Source organism: Cavia porcellus, unplaced genomic scaffold (genome assembly GCF_034190915.1).
Source record: "Cavia porcellus strain 051 isolate PalLab524CR breed Dunkin Hartley unplaced genomic scaffold, mCavPor4.1 scaffold_10, whole genome shotgun sequence".
Taxonomy (NCBI): domain Eukaryota; kingdom Metazoa; phylum Chordata; class Mammalia; order Rodentia; family Caviidae; genus Cavia; species Cavia porcellus.
In genome coordinates this window covers 4,382,467-4,405,460 of record NW_026947493.1, presented here as the reverse complement: position 1 = coordinate 4,405,460, position 22,994 = coordinate 4,382,467, and the positions used below count along the sequence as shown (strand labels likewise).

Genomic DNA, 22,994 nt, shown 5'->3' with positions numbered 1-22,994 from the left:
TACAGAGTCAGACAGCTTACTAAATATAATAATGAATAAAATGCATAGATAGAAGTTAAAACAGAGTAGACAATTTGAAAACATTACTACTATGGATGGGTTTGATTATAGCGAATCTTGCTAACATTTCCAGTCGTCACAGTCTCGACTGTAAACACAGGAGCTTGTGAAGTTGCCTGTTGCCAGCAAAGCTGCTTTGGAACACTTTTCAGTACAACCAGAACTTTGTCAGGTATTTTTTCTTACTCAATCAGAAATGATAAAACTTAGCACCATCTAAGTTTACAAATAGAAGATTATATTATGAAACTAAATTATGAAATGGAGATGTGGCATATACACAAATTAAACCAGGAGTATTGAACAAAGATAAATAGAAAAAGATAAACAATTTTTAAAAACTAGCACCAAGATTTCCACATCTAGATAGAATCAAAAACTAATACAGGATATAGAGGTCAGAATTCAAAACCCAGCTACGACCACAGATCTAGATTTCAGAGAATGCAATGAAAATTAATAAAGAAAGGCCAACTGCCAATTTGCTAGGCCACCAAGTATTTTAGGATTTTACCTCTAAAAGGTTATAAAAAGTATCATGCTTTGTACTACTCACGTATTTAGGAGATTTCTTCCCCTTATATTGTTTTTTGTAGTTTGGACTTTGGCATTAGTTTTTTTTTCTTTTTGGCCAACTGGAAACATGTACCTTCAATAGCTACTTAGGGACTTCTCTTAAATCAGTATTTGTAGACTCATGTATATCTGGTAGATTTAGAGGAAGTTTTGGTATTCAGGACAAGTCTCCCAGAAGCCAGTAGGTGTTCTTCAAATACACCACATGACCTTGCCCATTTCTGGGTTGTGGAGGGAGCTCCTACCGGAAATTATCATTCTTCAGTTAAGTCCACAAAAAAGTGATGAAAACAAAGCTAATCTATAAGTATTTACTAATTATAAAAGAAAACCTAATGTTTCACTGAATATATTAGGCAAAGAAAGATCACTCATTTTTCAAAATTTATAATAGGACCTGAAGTTTGAGTCTTCTGCACATCATTACTTAAACTGGCTTATCCTCCATGTTCTTTCCCTAAACAAGCTGTAAGTCCACTCCTATACTATGATAGCATATCCTTCCTTTTGAGGAAAATATTTAAAATATTTAATTTTACTAATAACTATTCTTATGTTTCTAGACCCTAGAATTTTTTCAGTGGATGTCATAGAATGCATGTACTTTATATGATCACCCCCATCATTTACAATGCAGGCAGGGTTCAGGCCATTCTAGGCTTCCATGGAATTCCTTATTAGGAAATTTAGACTTATTTCCAAACGTGTTACAAATTCAAGTAAAGAGGCCAATGACTGTACTTGGGAAAGTCTCTCTGGCTATAAGTTAGAAAAAAAATAAATAAAATAAACATCTTTAAATATATATATATATATATATATATATATGTACATCATATGTATTACATGATATATATCACATGTATTGTATGATCACAAAGCCATATGAAAGAAAACAAGCAGCTGAGTACAGCTTTCTGGGCAGAGGATAGTGACCTGTGGTGAAAGAGGGTAGAAAGAAATGGATGAAGTATGTACAGGGAGAGAGAATAAAACCAAGACTTGATGAACACCTAGTGTGAATGGACCAGAAGAGAGGGTCCTGAAGATGCCAAGGGCATTGATGGGTTTCAAGGCAGGTAGGAGTTTGATTCACTGAAGCAGAAAACTCAAAGAGAGGATTAAGTAGCATGGAGAAAAAAGATGCAGATGCTTCCACATGCTGAAGACTGAAAGTAGACCCATGCCTATCACTGTGCACTAAACCAAAGTCAAAATGAAAAAAGATCTAAATATTGAAACAGAAACACTAAACCTATTGGAACACAAGATAGGTAGAAAACGGAGACATATGGGTAGGGAGAGAATTCATGAACAAAATGCAAACCTTATGGGAAATACTTCAAAGAATCAGAAACTGCGATCATATCTTATTAAGAAGTTTTTGTACTTCAAAAGAAATCAACAAAGTGAAAAGAAAGCCTAAAGAATGGGAAAGAATTTTAGCTGACAATCCCTCAAACAGAGGACTTATATCCAGAGTATATAAAGAATTGAAAAACATCAAGACCCCCAAATTCAATGCCCTTTTCAAAAATAGGCATCTGAGATGAACACGATTTCACAGATGAAGATATACAAATGGCAAATAAATACATGAAATGTTCACCATCACTGGTCATTCAAAAAATGCAAATTAAAATGGCACTGACATTTTATCTCACTCCAGAAAGAATGGCTGCCATCAAGAAATCAACTGACAATAAATGTTGCAAGGCTGTGGGGAAAAAGTAATACTTCTTCACTGTTGTTGGGAGTGTAGACTGGTACAGCCACTATGGAAATCATTATGGAGATTCCTCAAGAAACTAGAATTAGAAGTTCCATTAGACCCAGCTGTTCCCCTCCTGGGTATCCCCCCCCCCAAAAAATTGAAAAGATCATGCCACAGTGATACATGTGCACCCCTGTTTATAACAGCACGATTTGTAATAGCTAAATTTTGGAAACAACCATAACTGCAGAGTGGATGAAAAAGACATATTTTTATGCAATGGAATATTACTCAGCTATAAAAAGGATGATCCTGAGGCCTTTATAGGTAAATGGAGGCAACTTGAAACTATCCTCATAATTTAAATAAATATCACATTTGTAAATATCACACTGTCTCTCTAGTGTAAGAAATAATAAAAACTGGAAGTAATAAAATCCAAAATACATAATAGATATTGTAAAAATGAAAAGGAAGGAAAGTGCTGTAAAGGATATAACTATATGGATGTTTAAGCATATAAGGTAAATGACCATATTACTAAGTTTCCATTAGATCATTGAACAGAATGGTTTGCATTATCAGTGTTTGCATACTTTTTAAGCTTTGATTTTGTAACTTGAGCAACTATTTCTAAGAGGACAATATGTAACTTATCAACCAGTAATTTCTTAGTGTTAATGTTTTTCTTTGAAATTCTGTATTCTACCCTTTTTTCTGTTTTGTATTGTTTTTCTTTGTTTTTACTTTCAATTTTTTTTAAAAAAGATGCAGATGCTTTTAATTTAGGGAAAAGTTGTATATGAGATACCTAAGGAAATGTCCAGAGGCAGACAAATTTGCATGTCGGCAGCTGAGACTCCCTGATTACAATTTGAGCCTGCCCTCACTGTGTTAGGAGGCATGCAGAGGTCATCATGAGGAAGAGGCAGAGTGAAAACACAGGTCTGCCTGTGAGATTCCTGAGATGGCCACGCAGAGTGAGGCTGCCAGCTGACAGTTGCACAGGACTTCTCACGGATCCAAAATGAAGGCGTGAAATATTTAAATATCCTATTCTAAAACTAATTACCAAGTGCCTGCCACCTGCTTCCTGTGATTCTAGAGTTGAAAACAGTACTCAGAAGGGCCCACTCTCTGAATGGATTATCTCAAGTGATACTTTCTTCTAACAGAGAACATCTAATTAAAAATTTGGAAGAGTGATGAAAGCTGTAAATGCATCCCAGAAGCTAACTGAAGTCTTTGAGAGCATAACTGATGGCGCAACTGAAAATTAATGACTCCTCTTCCTGGAACATAATTCAGCACGTTCATCTGTGGAAGCAGATGCTGGTCACCCATATTTCTTCCAGCAGTGCTATTCAGTTCCCCTTGGCAGCTTAAAACAATAAACTGGGCAAGTTTCAAATGGTGGGAATACAAATTGGGAGGATGAAATGGTTTAGTCATTCAGGTCTAGAACCCCAGTACACCTGAGACACGCCACCCTGCTCTCTACTGCCAGGGGAAGAACACCTAGATTTGCACCTGAACAGCCTGAAGTGGCCTCTGATCTTGTTAACAAAATTAAATTGTAATCTCATTCATGTAGCTAATTAATTGTAGAAATCACTATTATGTAATCCAAGGGGGTTAAAATAAATTAAGTTCTGTTTTCTAGCCAAAAATAAAAAGAAAGAAAAAAAGAATAGGGAAGAGGGGAGAAAAAAAAAACCAAACTGGAACTTCTTTAAGATGAAAGGATGGAAGAGAAATGATAAAACATGAGAGACTAAAACCTCGCATCTTCCTCCAAACTAAACTTTACGAGGTATAGTTTCCTCATCTGTTAAATGAAAGCTGTATTAACACCTGTCTTGTGAGGAAATTGTGTATTTGTTAATCGTACATAAAAGCACCTCACACGTGCTTGACCCCTGGAGGGTAAAACTGAAAACAAGAGCAGCACATCTCAACCTAACACACTTTCTTTGGAAATAGACAGCTTTAAAGCAATCTGTAGCATATATTTAAAATACACTTTTAAATAGATTTATATTCCTTGGAGAGATCATGAAATTAACTAAGAGCAACAACTGAGTGACTCCAGGCCAGGATGAATTTTAGCCAATCAAGTTGTAATGCTTGTGTACAAGTTACTTACAAAGACCCCAGCAGCCTGTGACAGCAGAGATTAACTTAAGTTTCATACGTTAGTTGTGGTTTTCACATATTGCTTTATAGAGTACCAAAAATAAGTGCAAATAAAAAGAGCAGGCTTTTTCCTTGTTGTTAAAAACTTTTTCCTTTTTTTCTTGGAAATTCTTTTGCAACTTTCAAGAAAACCAAGCACCAAGCACTTAGGGCTAGTGAAGTGTGGTGTGACGGCTGTGTCCTCATGGTCATGATCTCCACAGTATCCTTTAGAAACTGATCTCCAAAATTAACTGACTCCAAATTGGAGTCAGTTAAATTGTCAGTTGGTGACAATTTAAACTTGCTTCCTGAAAGATGAATATTAAAAGTGTACTTCCTCTGCTGTTCAGCTTCTTGTATATCAGCCCTTTGTTCCTATGCTTCGTGTTTTCCCCCAAAGACCTCAGTTTTTAAATTCTGGAAGAGAAGAGACATGGCTTTAAGAATCATCCAGATTCTTCTTCGCACCATACGTGTTTCCCAAAGTTTGTAATACCCACATCATAAGCCTAATTCTGCTGAGAACATAGAATTTGAGGCTAAGCTTCCAAAGTCAGCAAGTGATACTGGGTACACAAAAATCATTACCTGATAATTTATCCCATCATCAAAATAAAATCTCCTCAGCAATGCTTATTAGCAGGTCATAGAGATGTACTCATGGCATTCTGTAAAACTTGATCCACAGGTTAAAAGAGCAGTCCATTAATATTTTTAAAAAGTAACTTCTAAAACAAATAATGATGTATCTCAAATACATGGAGTTTGACACCCTACTTGCTAATGGTGCCTTTTTGAATATTTCTGTTTTATTTTTAAAATCGGTGTTGTTTAGTAGCATCCTTTATATGTAGCTTGCTCTTACGATGTGTGAGCCACTGTAGGTCTCTTACCTCATAGACCAGAGGGTACAGTTTAGAAACCAGGCCTGATGATATAAAATAACTAGCACAGGGGAGAAGTGAAATCTCTTAGATAAATTAAACAGCACCTGTGTTCTGAGACTGTTGCTCAGAAAATCCCTTTTTTGAGATTTTTAAGTGTGCAAGTTCAATTCTAGTTCAGCTGAGTGATGGAAGTGACTCCTCGCTCAGTGCATGTTCTTAAAATATCACTTATGGTTGTGTTGCAATCTATAAAAATCTCATTTTAGTTTTTTCCCATAATCTTCACAAGCCTCCTTAAACAATCTTCGTATTCAAGACAGTGCTTGGTAGGTGGTAATCTTCAGTAAAGACGATAAGATTCACTTGATGGTTTGTTACTCATATAATAAATGTTTGTATTTCATATTTCATATTCTGTATAGTATTTAAAATCTGAACTAGGAAACCAAGAAATGGTTGCCAGTCACTGATGCTCCATTGCTGATATCCCTCCTTGCTATTTTCAGCATCACAACTCTGTAATCTGTTCCAAAGATTTCAGACTGGCAGACAGCGGTTAGTTGGCACCCTCTCTGAGGAGTAATTCAGTTCACATTCATGCTGTAGCCAGTGTTCACACATGACCATGATCTTTGCACTGAGAGCATCTTACCCACTTTGTGAGGAAGAAAATTTCCCAAAAGGATAAAGACATTTTAAAATTTCACTGTCGGTAACAATTTTTCTTTTTAATATGACATCCTAGACAACATTAAGGGACCAGAAACAACTGGCCAGGGATCCAAAAATTTGTAGGGATCCCAAAACATTTTAAACTCAATTGTTCGCTAAATAATAGGATCCCAGGAGGGCACATAAATTCTAAAAATTATAACTTAGAGATCTTACAACCTTTTAGCTCAGAGAAATGCCATCATGGAAATATTAGAATAATTTGCATCTCTCTGTGATTTGGTATTTTCCATGTCCAAGGTTTCTATGCTGACTTAGATTAGAATCCCTTTACATTTCTAAAATTTATGTGATACTTGAAGGAAAGAAATCCAAGAACCTAAATATTGTCGATGAGTGACAAAGGATTGACTCACCATATAAAATACAATGACACACAAGATGATGATGACATTGGATAGATAATCATCGAGCCACTACTCTCCAAGCCCAAACTGGCTTCTGGTATGTGTCACTTGTGAATAGAAACTGAATGTAAACCTCCTGATATTACGGGAGACATAGATGAAGCACATTTAGCACAAAAAGAAACCATGCTTTTGCTAATCTCAGGTCACTGTTGTTATTGAGAATATGTAAACAATGGCACCAAGATTTGAATTAAGTGAAATAAATCCTTGATTTCTTCTGTTAATAGGAATCTTAGAAAATCTAAAACTTACTTTCGCTAGGTAGAAATCCATTTGACTGCTTTATAATCCTCCTAATCATACTTACTCTAAACTAACAGAGTTTCTGATCTTACCTTGAGCAAGAAGGAAAAGGCAAACTATGATTCACAAGCAAACAGAGAACTAAAAAGAGCACATTTTGTGCAATGGCGCCTTTGGTTTTCTTAGTGAAATGCTTTTGGTGCTTAGCTGACAAGCCCTTTGAAGTAAAAAAAAAAAAATCTGGCATTATATCATATATAAAACATTTCTAGATACAGGACTTTAATATTAAGGTCAGTTTTTTTCAATTCAGTTGTTACTGTGGGGTTTTGTAGGTTGTCAATGGAAGAAACCCTCCCTAGTTCCCCCGTCTACTTACTGTTTTGTCCTTTCATTTATACAACGTTTTACTTCATTTAAGACTTACTAGACCTTGGCATTTTCCAGGCACCAAGGATACAAGAGTAAACAGTGACACTCCCTATTTTAATGTTGGCAAATATTTAGGAAATAAAGACTTTTCAGTTCATCAATGAGCTTTAAATAAAGTTGAATAAAGCTAGTAGTTTTAGATATGTCAGTCATCTCTGTGAAGTCCTCAGGATTATACCAATTTAAAATTCTAAAGTATCTAGCAGTGGATGTAATGATTACTTCTGTCACTCTTCTGGTGAGTGCTTTGCTGTTTGGCAGGAGTGTTTACCAAGGCCATTCAGAATGTCAGGATTTTGATTTCTAGGGAAAACTTGAAACTCAGATGGTTTCAGCTCAAACAACCCACCATATACAACCTGGGAGTCTCTAACACTGCAACAATTGAGGCAAAGAACTGCACAGTTCTTTTGTTAAAAATAATGATAGTCATATGATAGCATGAGAGTACAAAGCACAGATACATTCTTGATGATCTCACAGACAAAGGGCAAACATTCATTTTGCATAAGGCCAGGAAGGCACTTTCAAGCTTGCAAAATTTTTTTTCCTTTCTACTACATCAGAGGCAGTTTTAGGTAATTTAAGTGAAATAAATGCACGGAATTCTCCAAAATGTCTGTTGGAAAATCAGAAATGTTTGGAGTCATCTGTATATGGTAACTACTTTTATGTCGGGATTATCTTGTAGTGAAACACTGTTTTGCTTAAATGGTTATGTTTTGATCTGCACTGTTTTGTTGTTATGCCCTCTTTTATCTCAATCTCCATTTTATTATTTACTGTTTTATTTTTATCCTTTTAATTAGGGAAAAATAAAAAAATAGTAAGATATATTATAGTAACCCACTTTGATTTACTATTAAATTGATTTGAAGCCCTGTATTGCTCTCACCATCTTGTTTTGACTGATGTTCCTCTATTCTGTTTTGCTTGATAGTATTAGGTTCGAAAGTTTAGGCAACAGCTGTGAAGATAGTGGGACTCATTATGACGCCCATTCTGGTTGACTATTATCTACTTTTGAAGACCTGTAATGTCTCCAATGTTTTGGTTTTGTTGGTTTCGTTCTTTACTGTTTTGTTCAATTTTATTATAACTGATGATATAGGCAACTCTATTAGAGGTAGCAGGAGGCATTATGGTAACCATTGTTGATCACCTTGTATTATGTTTTTACATTATCTATTATGTCCACCCTTTTGATTTGACCGACTCTGTTCTGTTATGTCACATTTGGTTTTACTCTCTTCCAAAAAAAGTAATAAGAACTGTGGGAGCAATAAAACCCAAAATGTATAATAGCCATTGTACAAAAGAGAGGAAAAGAAAGTGCTCTAAACGATATAACTGCATGTATATTTAAGTGTATAAGATAGACAATGGTATTACTGAGTTTTGTTGGATCATTGAACAAAACTGTTTCCAGTCTCACTGTTTGAAAGTCCACTTCATATGCTTTAATTTTGTAACTTGAACAAATATTTCTAAGATGACAATATGTAATCCATTAACTAGTGATTTCCTACTGTTTATTTTTTTCTGAAATTCTGTATAACTTGTACCCTTTTTCTGCTTTTTTTCTTCTTCTCCTTAAATAAAATTTTTTAAAAAAGAGTACACCAGAAAGATCAACAGCTTCATACTCCCTTCAAGAGGAAATTAACATACATTTGAACAGATGTTTGTAAAGCTTTTCTGCAAAATCCAGCGTATAAATATTTTAGGCTTGGAAGCAGTGGAATCTCTGTCACAATGATTTCACTCAGCCTCTATAGCATGAAAACATCTATAGACAGTATACAAATAAATAAATATGGCCTTGTTCCAGTGAAACTTATTTACAGAGGCAGGCAGCAGGCCAGGTTTGCCTCCAGCACCATGGGTTAGCAAGCCCTGATTTAGGTAAACCTGTATTCAGAGCAATGGTAATGTTTCTCATGTTTATTAGTTTCTCATTCCTATCTTATGTCCTCTCACATATTGCAATATACCTAAGCATTTTCCCAAAGTAATAAAACCATGAGGTTTAACTCATGGTTAAACCATGAGGTAAAACTTGTAAAAATGATGGTATAATGAAGTATTTCCTCAGAAACCTAATATTTATCCATTTAAATGCAATTTTTGCCAGTATTGATAAACTTTTTGTTGTCTTCCTATGTCAAAGATTATTCCCCTTTGCTTTATAGTGAGTGCAATTAAACTTCCCTTACCTTCATAAATGGTCTTTGAATTCTTAGGTGCTTGAACTATCCAGATGCAAATGCTCTATGTTAGTTCCCTTTGATTTACCTTAAATTTTAAAATTTCCCAGTGGTTATTTCTACTACCTCTACCTTTTCTATCAGCTATCAATGTCACTGTATCTGTCTTTCTAGTGACTGCTTTCTCTAAGTCCACACCACCTTCTCCCATACACCCACGCACAAAAATCTGCTCACACTGAAAGATAAATTCTGATTGAAAGACACACATCACCTAGTTTCTAGAATCACGTAAATTGTCAGAACAAACTCAAATTAAGTTCATTTTTTGCCAACACAAAATTCACAATAGCTATTTCCTGTAGCACTCCATACCTTGACTGTGTCTCATTTTGGAGGGAGATTTTATAACATCGAAGTTAATGAAAATGTGTTACAAGATGCATAAGATACCTAGTATCTTAAATATCTCCCTATTTTCTGGGTTATTTGGAAAAATTGATATAAGATTTTTTTTTTTTTTTTTTTTTTTTGCTTTATATTTTCTATTCTACACCCTGCTTATCTCTCAGGTTGTCTTGTTCAGTTTAACACAATACATCTCAACCCTGGACCATATAAGAATCCTCTGCAGAGAATGTGAAAAATACCAACCCTTGACCCCACCCTGCAAAGTCTTCCTATCTGTTTGTAGGAGTGAGAATACATATCTTATTCCTTTTTTTCTTTGTGGTTTGTTTATTTGTTCACTTAGGACTTCTGTGTAATTCTCAGGTTAGTCTACTGCTAACAACCATTAACTTCCTGCATCAATTCCTTTTAGAACTCTGGATTATAAGACTAAATGAAGAGTTGGTTACACCAATACTCCTGTCTATTTTGTGGCACTGAAATGAACAGTTAATAAATGTGTGCTTATCCAAGGACTTTAACTTCCTGTTTGGTTAAAAAAAAAAAATACCGTAAAAGTTTTATTCTCAATGACTGTAGGGAAAATAGTAAGACATTAGCTTTCATTGTTGTTCAGTCTCTTTTCCTTGGTTGACTGCTGTGTCTCAAAAGATTGTTTCGATTTTTTGGTAACCAAAACTATGTGCATGTCGCTGTCTTTCTCTGTCATAGCAACGGAAGAATGGGCCACAACTCGCTCCAGCTTGAAGGCACCGCCCCCCAGGTCAACGAGAGGGGGATACAGGGAACACCCCTATGGTAGATATTGAAGGTCCTCCTCACCCGTGACTGCACCTAAAGAGAGTGCATAGCCTGTGGTCTCCACGTAAACAGCAACGAGACAAGTAATAGTCCTTTCGTTTATCTTTTCTACCCTAGGGGTAACTACTCTGAGTACTCACATATGTTTCTTGTATTGCTTTCTATGCTGTGGGCGTGGTATTGACACTAGTATATTTTAAACAGCAACCTGAACGAGAGACATTGGCAAGCGTAGTTTATAAACCACTCAGTAGGATGATATTCTCTTGGTTGTTTTCATTGTTGTGTGTAATCTTTTTTTTTTTTCCTTCTCTTTCTTTCTTTTCTTTTTTTTTAAGAAAGAGCATGAATCTGTTAACGGATTTTGAATCTCAACCAATTAGCGAAACTTTGTTTAGGGTTACTAAAAGCCTGTAATACGATTTTTGAACTAGCTGATAATAAAGTTGTAGATAAGATGTTTTAACCTGTCTTTTAATATCTGTTAGTTAGATGAAGATGTTCGATATTAAGTTTGTAAATTTAATTTTAAATGCTGTCTTAATGGGGTTGAAAACAAGCAGCTACTGTATGTATGTAGCTAACTGAATTTGTTCAGTGTTTTAACCTGTATTTGTTAAAAAGGAAAAAAAAACACACATAAAGTTCCATGTGTAAGCTTCTCTAAATAGGAAACCACAATTTGTCAAATATGTTTGCCATAATTTGTCAATAAAGCTGAAAACTTTTGTAAAAACTAAATTTGGAATTACTTGTTTTCTAGCTTTAAATGCCTGCTTTATTTCTTCTTCAGAGATGCCTAAAATGTTTTCTATTTAAAAATTACAAAAATGAACCCAAGCCTGTTTTAAGATATTTGTGTAATACTTTAAAATGTATTAATAACTTATGGTTGTTAAACAATTTAAAAGTTAACAAACTAAACGGTTACATGAATCATGGTTAGTAAGCACTAATGTATAACATGTTAATGGAAAAAAATGGATTTAGAATAATAAATGGATTTTAAACTATCCTCTAAGCTTTATCTTGCTAAACACAAATTCTGATTGACTTGTTTGCATTAGCGTCTCTCGTGAGAAAGAGTAATGGAGTATAAAGAGGTAAGATTACCACTTACCACTGTCTAAACGCCTAGTTCTTCAACCTTTGAGTTTCCCCGCACATTAAATATCCCATCCAACATGTAAGCATTGCGTAGATTCACTTGACTGTTTTCACTCAAAGGAGTGCGTGGACTTCATTTTTGTAGTTGATAACAATTTGTTTTGACAAACAAATCATCAGTGTCACCGGCCAGTTGTTGCGATTCAACCTCAAAAACTTTATTTGTAATTTTCAGTGCTAAATATCACCGCCCTTGAAGGCAGTTTAGAGGGCTGATATTTCTTTTGAGACTATCAGACTTGATGGCTGATGATTATTAAGGAAATATGTCGCAGGACTCAAAGGATGACTAAACGTTAAACAGGTAACACTAATAGTAACTCTGTAATTTTGCCTATGCAACAGTAATGTTAAATATTCTCAGTTATTAAGTTCCTGATAGTTAAAAAAGTAAACCTACAAAAACATAACAAATAGGTCTATAGGCTATTAAAACAACTAATTAACATTAACTAGAGGCACCAAAATTATTTTACAATATATAACCCTCAAGGCAATAAACAGAACTAAAATTAACAATAATAGTAATGCAACTCTTTCTAACATCAAATGTAAGCTAAATTTTGATGGAAAAGAGAAAGCAAAAGACTTGATGGTAGGGATGAATGCCAAAACTATTAATTTTTTAACTATAGTTTTTTTGTTCTTGGTGGCTTTTTGTCAATGTGATTGGTTTACTTTTTTGCTGCTGACCAGCTTAGGCATACTGCTGTTCAGTTTCTGCAGCTGGAGTTGCATGCTAATAGTTTTATGAAAGTGTGTGTTGCTCATCACTTGAAATTGTAAATATTTGCCTTGCACAAAATGCTATAGAGTCACATTTAATTTTATTTTTCTATTGTTTCTCACTATTTCAGGTACTCACAAGCAAACAACACATAATGGAATAGCAGATGTAATGGGCTCAGAAGGATAGAGGTAAGGGTGCTTTTTGCCTCCTTTGAATTAGCTAATCTTTAATAACATGAAAACATGATACAACATGAAGCTATAGCAGTGAGTTAAAGCATTAAATGCCATTTTTTGAAATCAGAAAAAGATTGCTGTCAAGGAATTGAGTTATTTTTATCTTTTTAATAAAGATCTCATTTGGTATTTATCTGGCAAAGTTTCTGAATTTATTGAAAAGCTTGTCACATGAAACACAAGTTAGTGGGTAATTTTTAGCCCTTTTCTTTGTTGTGAACTACTGTCCCTCAGACTGTACTGCCCTCCTCAGTTGCCCGGAAAAGTATTAGTACTTTCACTCCACTGATACAAGGAGATCACATCACTGACTAAGATAAAGAAAGGGAAACATCACACAATGCCCAACCCTGTGCCTACCTTCTGTCAATGAGATTCACATTAAAAACAAAATTCTAAACCACCATTATCTTTCTGACTTAGCTCACTGATTGATCAGCAAACTGATCTTTCTCACCTGCCATTCTGTTTGATAAATGAATAGTTACCAAGTACCAACTGCTACTGGAAACACACTTCTTTCTCTACATGGAGCTGAAAGTGTTAGCCAGCGAGCTGCAGGCTGAAATGACACAGGAACAGTTATGCAGTGCACAGGCTGACCTGATGCCAGAAGAATTGAAGTGGGCTGGCCCAATATTTGAAGCGAGGTAAAAATAAACAGAAACCCTTCTGAATCTGGTCCTCTGTGCTCTGCATAAATACCTATCATCAGGTTAGCTGGGAGGAAGAGCTACAGGATGGACATGAGAGGGCCTGATGGTTCCCAAGCAGGAGGAGACGGGCAAAGGCTAACGGAGGTGCATGGGGACGAAAGCTGTGGGCACACATTTGTTCCTGAAGATGGGAGCATCACTGGGCAGGGGTTGGCTCTGTCCCTCCAGGGAGAAGAAAAGTCTGGGAGAAGTTCTCAGGAGAGCAGATGGGAGAGCCCTGAGGGCCCCAGTCTTGGGAGTTCCTCCTGCCTCCTCCTCCAGCTTGCCGAGATCACAGGCACGCAGGGTCTTGCTGAGCATCAAAGATTAAAAGTTACAGAAATTCTGAAATGTTACCTTCCAATAGCATCCTCAGTCTGATTTAATCATTTTAAAAGTTGCTGTGTTTATAAAGTAAAAAGAGAAAGCATCTTGAAGCCTGACACCTTTCTTTTGTTCTTGTCCTTTTCAACCAGTCATAGGCTTGATTTAGTAAAGCAATGAAAGAAGACTCAGCCCATTGTTTGTTACCATTTGGATGCCTGAACCCATATGGCAGGGTTTTTTCATTACCTTTATTTGATTGTTGCTGTGGTCTTTTAACTTTGTGGAGCTCTTGCCACGCAGACCGCATCTTGGCATGCAGTAACTCATGGCAGAAACATCAGTGCTGAACAAGAGGAAAAAAACTGTGTTTAAAGCTCAAAAAAAAGACTCACAAAAAGGAGGACTTTGGGATTCAGAAGTGTGCGTGTTGAGTAACATGGCGTGAAGAAGTTTGGACATAAAGTTTGAACGTTAAACAGTAGACTCAAAAGACATCGACTGGTCTATGTCCATATAGTTAGAGCCTAAGCTCTGCAGAGGCAGTGAAGAGACCTCAAGAGGCAACAGTGTCTAAGATATCAGTGAGACCTTGAATATGGGTTTTGTAAAGCAGGTTATTTATTCCATAAAAACTCAGGTAGGCTTGGAATGGGGAGAGGCACTCTTCCTTGGGGCCTGGGGCTGACCACACTACTGGCACATCCCTGGACATACCAGTGTGCGGAAGGCAGAAGACCACTTGCTTCCTGCCACCAGCACCTTCAGAGTTGGCTGAAATTATTTTTTTCTACCTAGAAAAATAGATAATAGAATTTAAAATCAAGTTGTGGTATAGCACAAAAGAAAGAGAAAGGAAAGAAAGAAAGAAAGAAAGAAAGAAAGAGAGAAAGAGAAAGAAGGAAAGAAAGAAAGAAAGAAAAGAAACAAAAACCACACAACTTTCTTGGCTCTTAAAGTAATCAGAAATGAATACAAATGCCATTCAGAGAACGGCCCAACAAGTAAACTCCCTTCTAATCAGAGTGAGCCTTCTCTAGCTGGTATCAGAAATGACCCTGGACTCTACCCAGCTCCCACAGTGCTGTCTCCCAAAGGTAGTAAAAATTATTGTGTCTGACCCCAGCCAGTATGATTCATTCTGAGTGGTTTTGGTACAAGGCACCAAACCCAGGACCTTGTGCTTGCCAGGCAGCGTTCTTAGTGTGTTCTGAAGTTGCTGTGTGCATGTTCAATTCATTCTTTCAGATAGTGTTGTGACTCTGTGCAATGATGAGCCTGTGACAGCTGGGGCCTCTCTAGAGCACCAAAGATAGCCAGTTTGGGCACAAAACAGAGACTTTTAAAGAGTAACAGCCATTCATAAGGAAGAAAGTTTTTATACCTATTAATGTTTTTATAACAAAAATTTTTTATCACATTCAAATATAAATAAATTAGAATTAATTTGATGCTTTTGGAGCTTATAATTTTTCAGTAAGTTTCACTTTTGATTTATCAGGGAAACTAAGGCCATTTGGCTTAATGACAATGCACTAATGATTTTTAAATGAAATTGGTACAAAGTAACATATAAAAGAGTCGCACGAATTTTTTGAAGATAAATGATATTTTAAAATTTTGTTACTAAAATATAACTCTTTTTTTTACTTGTTCACTTAAAAATGTGTAGGTATTTTGAATACCACTTTTATACCTTTAAATTTCAATCATTGAGTATTCTCTATCTCTATGTTTCTTGTTTGTATATTGTAGAAAATGAGAGGTTTTTGTTTTGTTTTGTTTTGTTTCATTTTTGGAGATTTAAAACAATAATATAATAACCTGGAATGGCTGAGTATGCAGTTGCAGTGTGAAGGTTACTGTTACTGAAAATTATTTATCTGCAGCTTTTACAGGTCACATAGGCAGGTTTAATTTTCACTGAAAAACAAAACTTTCAATAAGTAATAGCAAATAAATACAATAGCAGGGTAATTTACAAAACTGAATCCATGATTTATGGTTGGTATAAAGATACAACATTAATTTGTAGTAACAACAAAAATCAATGGAACATTTTAGCTTTTTGAACATACATGCCAGACAATGTATCTAAAATGTTACCCTAACTTAGCATAAGTATCTAACATGTTTTATGTGTTCTTTGGCATTAGTCTGGATTTTCATCGGTATATAATGGCGGTTAACTTCGTAGGATCTTACAAAATGAGTGAATCTGAAGCTGAAAAATAGAAGGGATGGAGGAAAGGGAAAAATACTTGAAATGTATTATGTACGTGACCAATTCCCTACAGTGAATGTAATCATTGTGTACTACAAACATGTACTAATAAAAGCTTAAAAGAAAAACCCTTCAGCTATAGATCTCACAAGCATGCAAAGAAAATAAAATATTTGTCAGCAGAAGAGGAAGTAATATAACATGTAGCTAATAGGTGGAAAACTCAATACTTTTTTTTTTTTTTTTTTTTTTTTTGTCTTTTTTGTTTTTATCGGTACCAGGGATCGAACTCACGACTGTCTGCTTGCAAGGCAGGCGCTTATGCTGCTCAGCTAAATCCCCAGCCCTGAAAACTCAATACTTTAAAGAAATTTTAACAACTCACATATTTTCCAATGGAGGTCCACAGTTTTGTATAAATTTAATTGAAATGGTGGTAGTGCCAGATGTCTATGACATATTTATATTCTGTAGCAATATAGTAAATATTCATTTTTAAACATTACAAATTTCTATTGAAGTGCAACTTAGTTTTTTTCTAAAAGTTATCTTTCTGATATAAAATTTCTAATATAGAAAAATGTAAATGAAACTATCCTACATTTGTCTCAAATCAGGGCTATAGTCTTTATAGTATTAAGTCATTTATAATCCAAATTTCATTTTTACATTTAAAAAACGATTAAATAAGCATGAAGGCAGTTTAAGGCTTTGTTCTTCAATACATGGATCAGAATTCTGCTTTAAAGAATAAAGGTCAATTTTAAAACAGAAATATCTTTGTATAAGCCACGCAGGACACAAATAGAAGCTGGGGATGGTAGTGCATACTTATAATCTCAGAGGGCAGAGGCAGGAGGATCATTGTGAGTTAAGAGGCCAGCCTGGGCTACAAAGTGTGTTAAAGGCAGCTTGACTGATCTATGTAGTGAGACCCTGTCTCCAAAAGAGAAGAAAAAACCACAAGAGAAGGAGAAGGTACCAGTCAATGTTAAAGTCTTCTCAAAGCATTTGCTGTCACCAATACAAGGTATAATATTTGCCCAGATTTCTAGTTTCCTGTCTAGTTTTCTTTTTTTTTTTTTTTTTTTTTTTTTTTTTGTCTTTTTCCTTTTTACCGGTACCAGGGATCGAACTCACGGCTGCCTGCTTGCAAGGCAGGCGCTTATGCCGCTGAGCTAAATCCCCAGCCCCTAACTGTCTAGTTTTCTGTTCAAATATCAGCAAGGTAATGTTCTTTCTAACTGATAATCAATCCTCCATATTCATCCATACTTGAAAGATTATTTACAGTGGGGCAGAAAAGGTGAATCTCTCAATGCGCTGTTTTTACATCTCAGTTTCTTATACTTTATTATGAGATGGAAGAGGAGTGTGCCTCATTAACATCTCGCTTACCTGCTTTCACATACCTCCTCCAACACAGCGTGAGCACTCGTGAAGCTTGGTCTCCAGCAACTGAACAGCAGTTTTGCTAAAGTTTCTCATCTGCTGTGTTTCATACTTCACAGTGCTATATAATGAATTATGTATTTGTAAGAGAATTTGTTTTCATACTGAGGAGTCAACTCGGGGGAAAGCCAGCCCATTTTTATGTTACTTTGAGGCAGAGTCTGACAAAGTTGCCCAGGCTGCCGTTGAATTTGTGATCTTCCATCTCCTGAGGATCTGATGATTAGAAGTGTGAGCCATCACACTTAGCCTCTAAACACAACTGAGCATACCTGGAGCCTATGCCTAGACTCCTTCCAAAGCCAGTTCCCAGACACACGTTTCCTTCTGCCTAACAACTCTGAGGAGAACTTCTGTTAGAAGGAAAATGCCCTTTACCTCTTTCTCTGTCCACCTTATCCACGATGTTTCATGGCTTCTAACTCATGGCCAACACCATCTTCAAGTTTTTTATTACCATCTCTGATACCTCACACCTTAGGACATTTTCCCAACTACATGCGGACAGATAAGAGAACAAAGAGAAGGGCTTATTTTGTTGTTGTTGTTACTGTTATTGTTTGGGGAAAATGTCTATTTGGATACTTGCAAATTTTATTGCTTTATTCACTTATTTTTAAATTTATTTTTGGCTGATACAGAAAAACATACAAATTATGCATGCATATTAATGGGGAGGCATGTAATGTTTTCCTATATGTATATGCTGGGTAAGAGTCAAATGACATTAAACATTATCTATCTCCTCAACCATTTAATTTCTGTACGGTGAGACGTTCAGCACCCTTCCCTCTTGCTCTGTACTGTGCAGCCTGCCGTTGTAGCTGCAGTAACCCTGTGCTATACACTAGCACATCAGTCTCTTGCACCTGTCTGATCGCAATGCAGCACCCACTGATCACCTTTTTCTCAGTCCTCCGACCCCATCTTCCCCAGCCGCCTCTCCAACCACTCTACTGTCAACTTTTGAGAACAACTTTGTGGATTCTCCTTATGAGCAAGACTTTTAGGTACATATCTTTCTGAACCTGCACTACTTCACTTCACTTAATGATCCCCAGTCTATCCATGTTGTGGCAAACGACAAGACTTTCTTCTGTTTTGTAGCTGAGGAGTGTTCCAGTATGCATGTGTGTGATGCATTTTCTGTATCCATTCTTCCATTCTTCAGCTGATGGGCTCTTAAGTTGTTTGTATTTCTTCATATATATTCATATATCTACTAAAGACATGCCATAACATTGAATATTTCAAAAAACAGCAGATTACTGGCAGATGTATATGAAATCATTCAAAATCAAGAGTCTAATGATGATCAAAGCATTCACTGAACTTGTTTTTTTTTTTTTTAATTTTTTATTTAAAGAAAAGGAAACAAAAGAATACATGGAGATTTTAAAAAAGGGTAGAAATGATACAAACTTACAGAAAAACAAACGGTAAGAAATTGCTGGTTGATAAGTTACACATTGTCATCTTAGAAGTAGCTGTTCATGTTATGGAATTGAAGCCTTTAGAATGACATTCATAAAGTGACAGTACAAACCCTTCTGCTCTATGATCGAACAAGAGCTCAGTAACATGGTTATCAGTCCTACACATTTGTTTTACTTCTCAAAGAGGGTAAGATTAAACATATCAAAACAGAACATAGCAGTTAAAAAAACAATTTAAAGAAATACAGATTTCATAGGAAGCCCACTGGAGTTCTTGATTGTCTATCTAACTGTCTCTAGTTTTTTACAAATAGTTGTCCCCTTCTTCATTCACCTTATATACTTAGTGTATATTATAGAACTAATCAAATCATTGAAGACTTTTTAGGTCCTCAAGTACCAAATTAGGGAAGACAATAGTAACTACCAACTCATCTCTCCTTCTCTTTGTGATAGCTGTCCCCATCTCTACATATGCTGAAATTGAACTCAAGAAACCAGCCCAATGTCATTCTAATCAGCAAACATTAGTATTGCTAGAATTTCTATCATAATGCTACTAAATTAGCCTCGAGTTTCCTGGTGTCTCTTCCTCAGAGTATCTGTTCATTACATCTTACATTATATAATCTGTTCCCATAAATAATTAAAAAGAAAAAAAGAACCCATGTGTGAATTTCCACATATATATATATCCTCTCTGTGTTATAGGGAATACCAAGTCATAGCAAGCCAGCAAAACAATTTCCTAGAAAAACATGCAATGGATAAAACATTTAAGACCACAATATAGATGATCTTCCATAGTTACTATGTTTCCTCTTGTTATTTTCAATAGATTTGACCACCACACTGGCTTATTATAGTTAAATATAGTATCACCTATTTTTATAAAAACTTAACTTTGGCAGCATTGTAGGGTTTGGAAGCTGTTACTAATTAATACCAGTATGGATATTCTTTACAACTTGTCATCCTCAGAGTAGTTGCCTCTACTTTTAGGGTTGATACTGACAAGCATACCATTTTCAAATAAAATCAGCCATGGCCAACCCATAGTCTTACGATTCAGATTCAATTAAGATCAGTCATAGTAAGACAATGTAAGTATTATAGGATTTCAGTTTAAGTTAATAGGAAAGTAAGGATAGTTACCATGGTATAGCCTGCTATTTTTGAGTCAAGATGTCTGTGTCCTCAAATCTGACGTGAGCGGACAGACCAGAACAAATTAAATTCAATCTAAATATGGCACTAGGGCTACTGTGTCTTTTAAATCATTATACACCATTAGCCATGACCTCTGCTTTTTTTTTAAAAAAATATAGTTTCAGAGCTGTCTATACCAAAGACTAGCTTACCGTCTCTGCCTCATGTCTGCTACTACACTTTTCTGCTATAATTTGTCCACCTTATTCCCTCATTCCATGGTCTGCCCCGTTCACTGAGGCCTCTCTGCCACTGTTGCTGGAATCCTGATATCTCTTCCTCTCTTTCTCTGTAATGTCCTTCAGCGCTCTCTGTAGGGTTGGATTGGTGGTCACGAACTCCCACAGTTCCTCTTTGTCTTGAAAGTATCTTATTTCTTCATTAATTTTTAGAGAGAGTTTTGATGGATATATGAACTTTGGTTGCATATTTTTTTCTTTCAGGACTTGGAATATTTCTCCCCACTCCCTTCTTGACTTAAGAGTTTGTGTTGATAAGTCTGCTGTTATTTTGATAGATTTCCCATTATAGGTAACCTGCATCTTTTCTCTGGCTGCTTTTAATATTCTGTTTTTTTGGTGGATTTCTGGGATCTCGATTATTATATGTCTAGGCGTAGATCTGTTTTGGTTGTAGGTAGCTGGTGTTCTGTATGCTTCTTTTATCTGGATATCATTTCTTTTTGCTATACATGGGAAATTTTGCTTTAATATCTCTGTGAATATTTTTTGTATTTCATTTTTGGATGTTCCTGCTTCCTCACTCACATTCTTTATTCTTAGGTTATGTATCTTTTTGTCATCTTCCAGTTTTAGAATTGCTTCTTTCTGGTTCCTTGTTATTTTTAAGAGGCTTTTTCTTTCACGTTCATATGTCCTAAATCTTTCTTCAAGTTTTAGAAGGCTATCTTTAGTTTCTGTCAAGGCATTTTGCCAATGTTCAATGGAGTTTTTAGTTTCCTGATTTTCTCTTTGGATCTGTTTCATGTATTCTAGGTTACGCTTAAATTCTTCTTCAGATGCTTCTCTTTCTTTTCTGATTTCCTCAGTTCTTCCATCTGTGTTCTCTTGGGCGGGGCTTGTCATTTCTTTAATTAATCTCTTTATATCTTGCCTCACTTGGATCAGGAGTACAGCTTTAAATTCCTCTATGAGATCATGTAGGTACTTTTTAATTTCAGCTGATGCTGTGTCAAGTAGTGGATGGTTACTGTGCTTGTTCTCTTCGGTGTTTACTTCTCCTGGGCTTATTTTCTCCTGTTGGGCAGCTGGAGACTTTTTTTTTATTTTTATCTCTTGTCATGTTTCTGGTTTCTTTCAGACTGTCCTGGAGTTCTCTGGCCCTCTCCGAATTGCTTAGGGCCTTTCAGAAGCGTGCTGGCTTGAGTTTTTGCTGTCCTCCCCAATTTACTGTTATCTGGGGTAGACTGGGCTGCAGGGGCTGTACAGGCTAGTCTCTAGCCTCTGTGCCAGTTAGTTCCTAAATTAGGCTGTACTTTCTGGTTGTCACTGAGTTGTGACTATTTTGTATCCGCTCATTGGGCCCCAAGCAGAGGCTTGGGTTAGCCCCAGCAGATCCTGCCAGTTCTCTTTGTACCAGAAGCAGCTGACTAATGTCACTATGGCACAGGGTCCTGCCCAAATCTCAGCTGTTCTCTTCCAGACCTCTCTGTGTCAGGAGCACCAGCACAGCAGAACTGCCCAAACTCTGTATGAGGCTGAAGCCAACACGTACTCAGGCTCTGCCCAATTCCAAGATGCCTTCCACTAGCCCTCCCTACAGGGGGCTCAGTGACGCCACTGAGCTGTAGGTTCTGCCCAACTGTAAAATGGCTGCCACCAGACTCTGTGTTATTGATGTCCCCGTGGTGGCGGGCACTGTCCCGTTCCAAGATGTTTTCTGGCCAACCCCGGCAGTCGCAGGGTCTCTAGTACTCACCAGGGTCCACGCCGCCCACCTTTCCCACGTTCCCAGCACAGCACTGATCGGTCAGAGATCCGCGCAGCATGCATTCCCGGTACAGGGTGGAACGGTCAGGAATCCGCGCTGCGTGCACTCCCGGCTCAGTGCGGAACCGTCGGAAACCTGCGCGGCGTGCACTCGCGGCCCGCGGAGCAGTCAGAAATCTGCGCTGCGTGCACTCCCGGTACGGTGTGGAAGGGTCAGAAACCCGCGCGGCGTGCCCTCCCAGCACAGTGCGGAGCAGCGTTTGGCTTTGGAGCTCGAGAGTCTTTCCTCACTGAACTTGTAATAGTTAAATTAGGTAATGATTTTTTATGACTTTAGGGAGGAGAGACGAACTGAAATTAAAAGTTTAAAACACTAAGAAATAATATCCTTATCTTTTTAAAAATGTATCAATATTATTAAAAATGTATCAAAATTATAAATTATAGCACCATTTTTATGGCATGTATGATTACAAGAACTTTTAAAAGAAAGAAAATCAAGCTGTTAGTCTATCACTAAGTTTAGAACTGATGTAACTTCAGCCATTGTTGATTATACTTAACTTCATCCTTCTATCTTTAAAGAATTTTAGATAATTGAGATTTCTAAATGCCCAAATTTTAAAGTTCAATTTTTGCTTGATTTGCAAAATACTAAATTCACAACAATTTCCTAGTTATAAAACAAGAATTCTGTTTTGAAGAAACCATCCCAGAAGGTTTGAGTCTAAATTAAACAGATCAGCGCTTGATCTTAATTTAATTTACTAAACAATTTCATTTAGCAGTGCAGAGACCTGGGCTTCTTCCATGAGAGTGTAGTTGTCTGGAAGGAATCCGTTTTTAGGTCCAGTTTGTCTCTGTCTGTATTTATTGGCTAAGTGCATTCAGAGCAGGAACCCCAATATACTTATTTGTCAT

At 36.4% G+C, this 22,994-nt stretch overlaps 1 protein-coding gene across 10 annotated transcripts in view; it reads left to right on the top strand.

Moving 5' to 3' along the window:
* Positions 1–22,994, top strand: part of Khdrbs2 (KH RNA binding domain containing, signal transduction associated 2) — a 636,480-nt gene that overhangs the window by 582,739 nt on the left and 30,747 nt on the right. For 5 of the 10 annotated variants that reach the window (XR_010050030.1, XR_010050028.1, XR_010050025.1 and 2 more), the window contains 2 exons: positions 10,562–10,734; positions 12,676–12,736. Coding sequence is in view for 2 of the 10 variants with exons in the window: in XM_063256923.1 (XP_063112993.1) it covers positions 10,562–10,659 (98 nt within the window). In the remaining 8 variants the exon portion in view is untranslated. Of the gene's footprint in view, positions 1–10,561; positions 11,393–11,993; positions 12,123–12,675; positions 12,737–22,994 lie in introns of those variants that run through there. The other 5 variants (XR_010050029.1, XR_010050024.1, XR_010050027.1 and 2 more) reach the window with 2 other exon arrangements.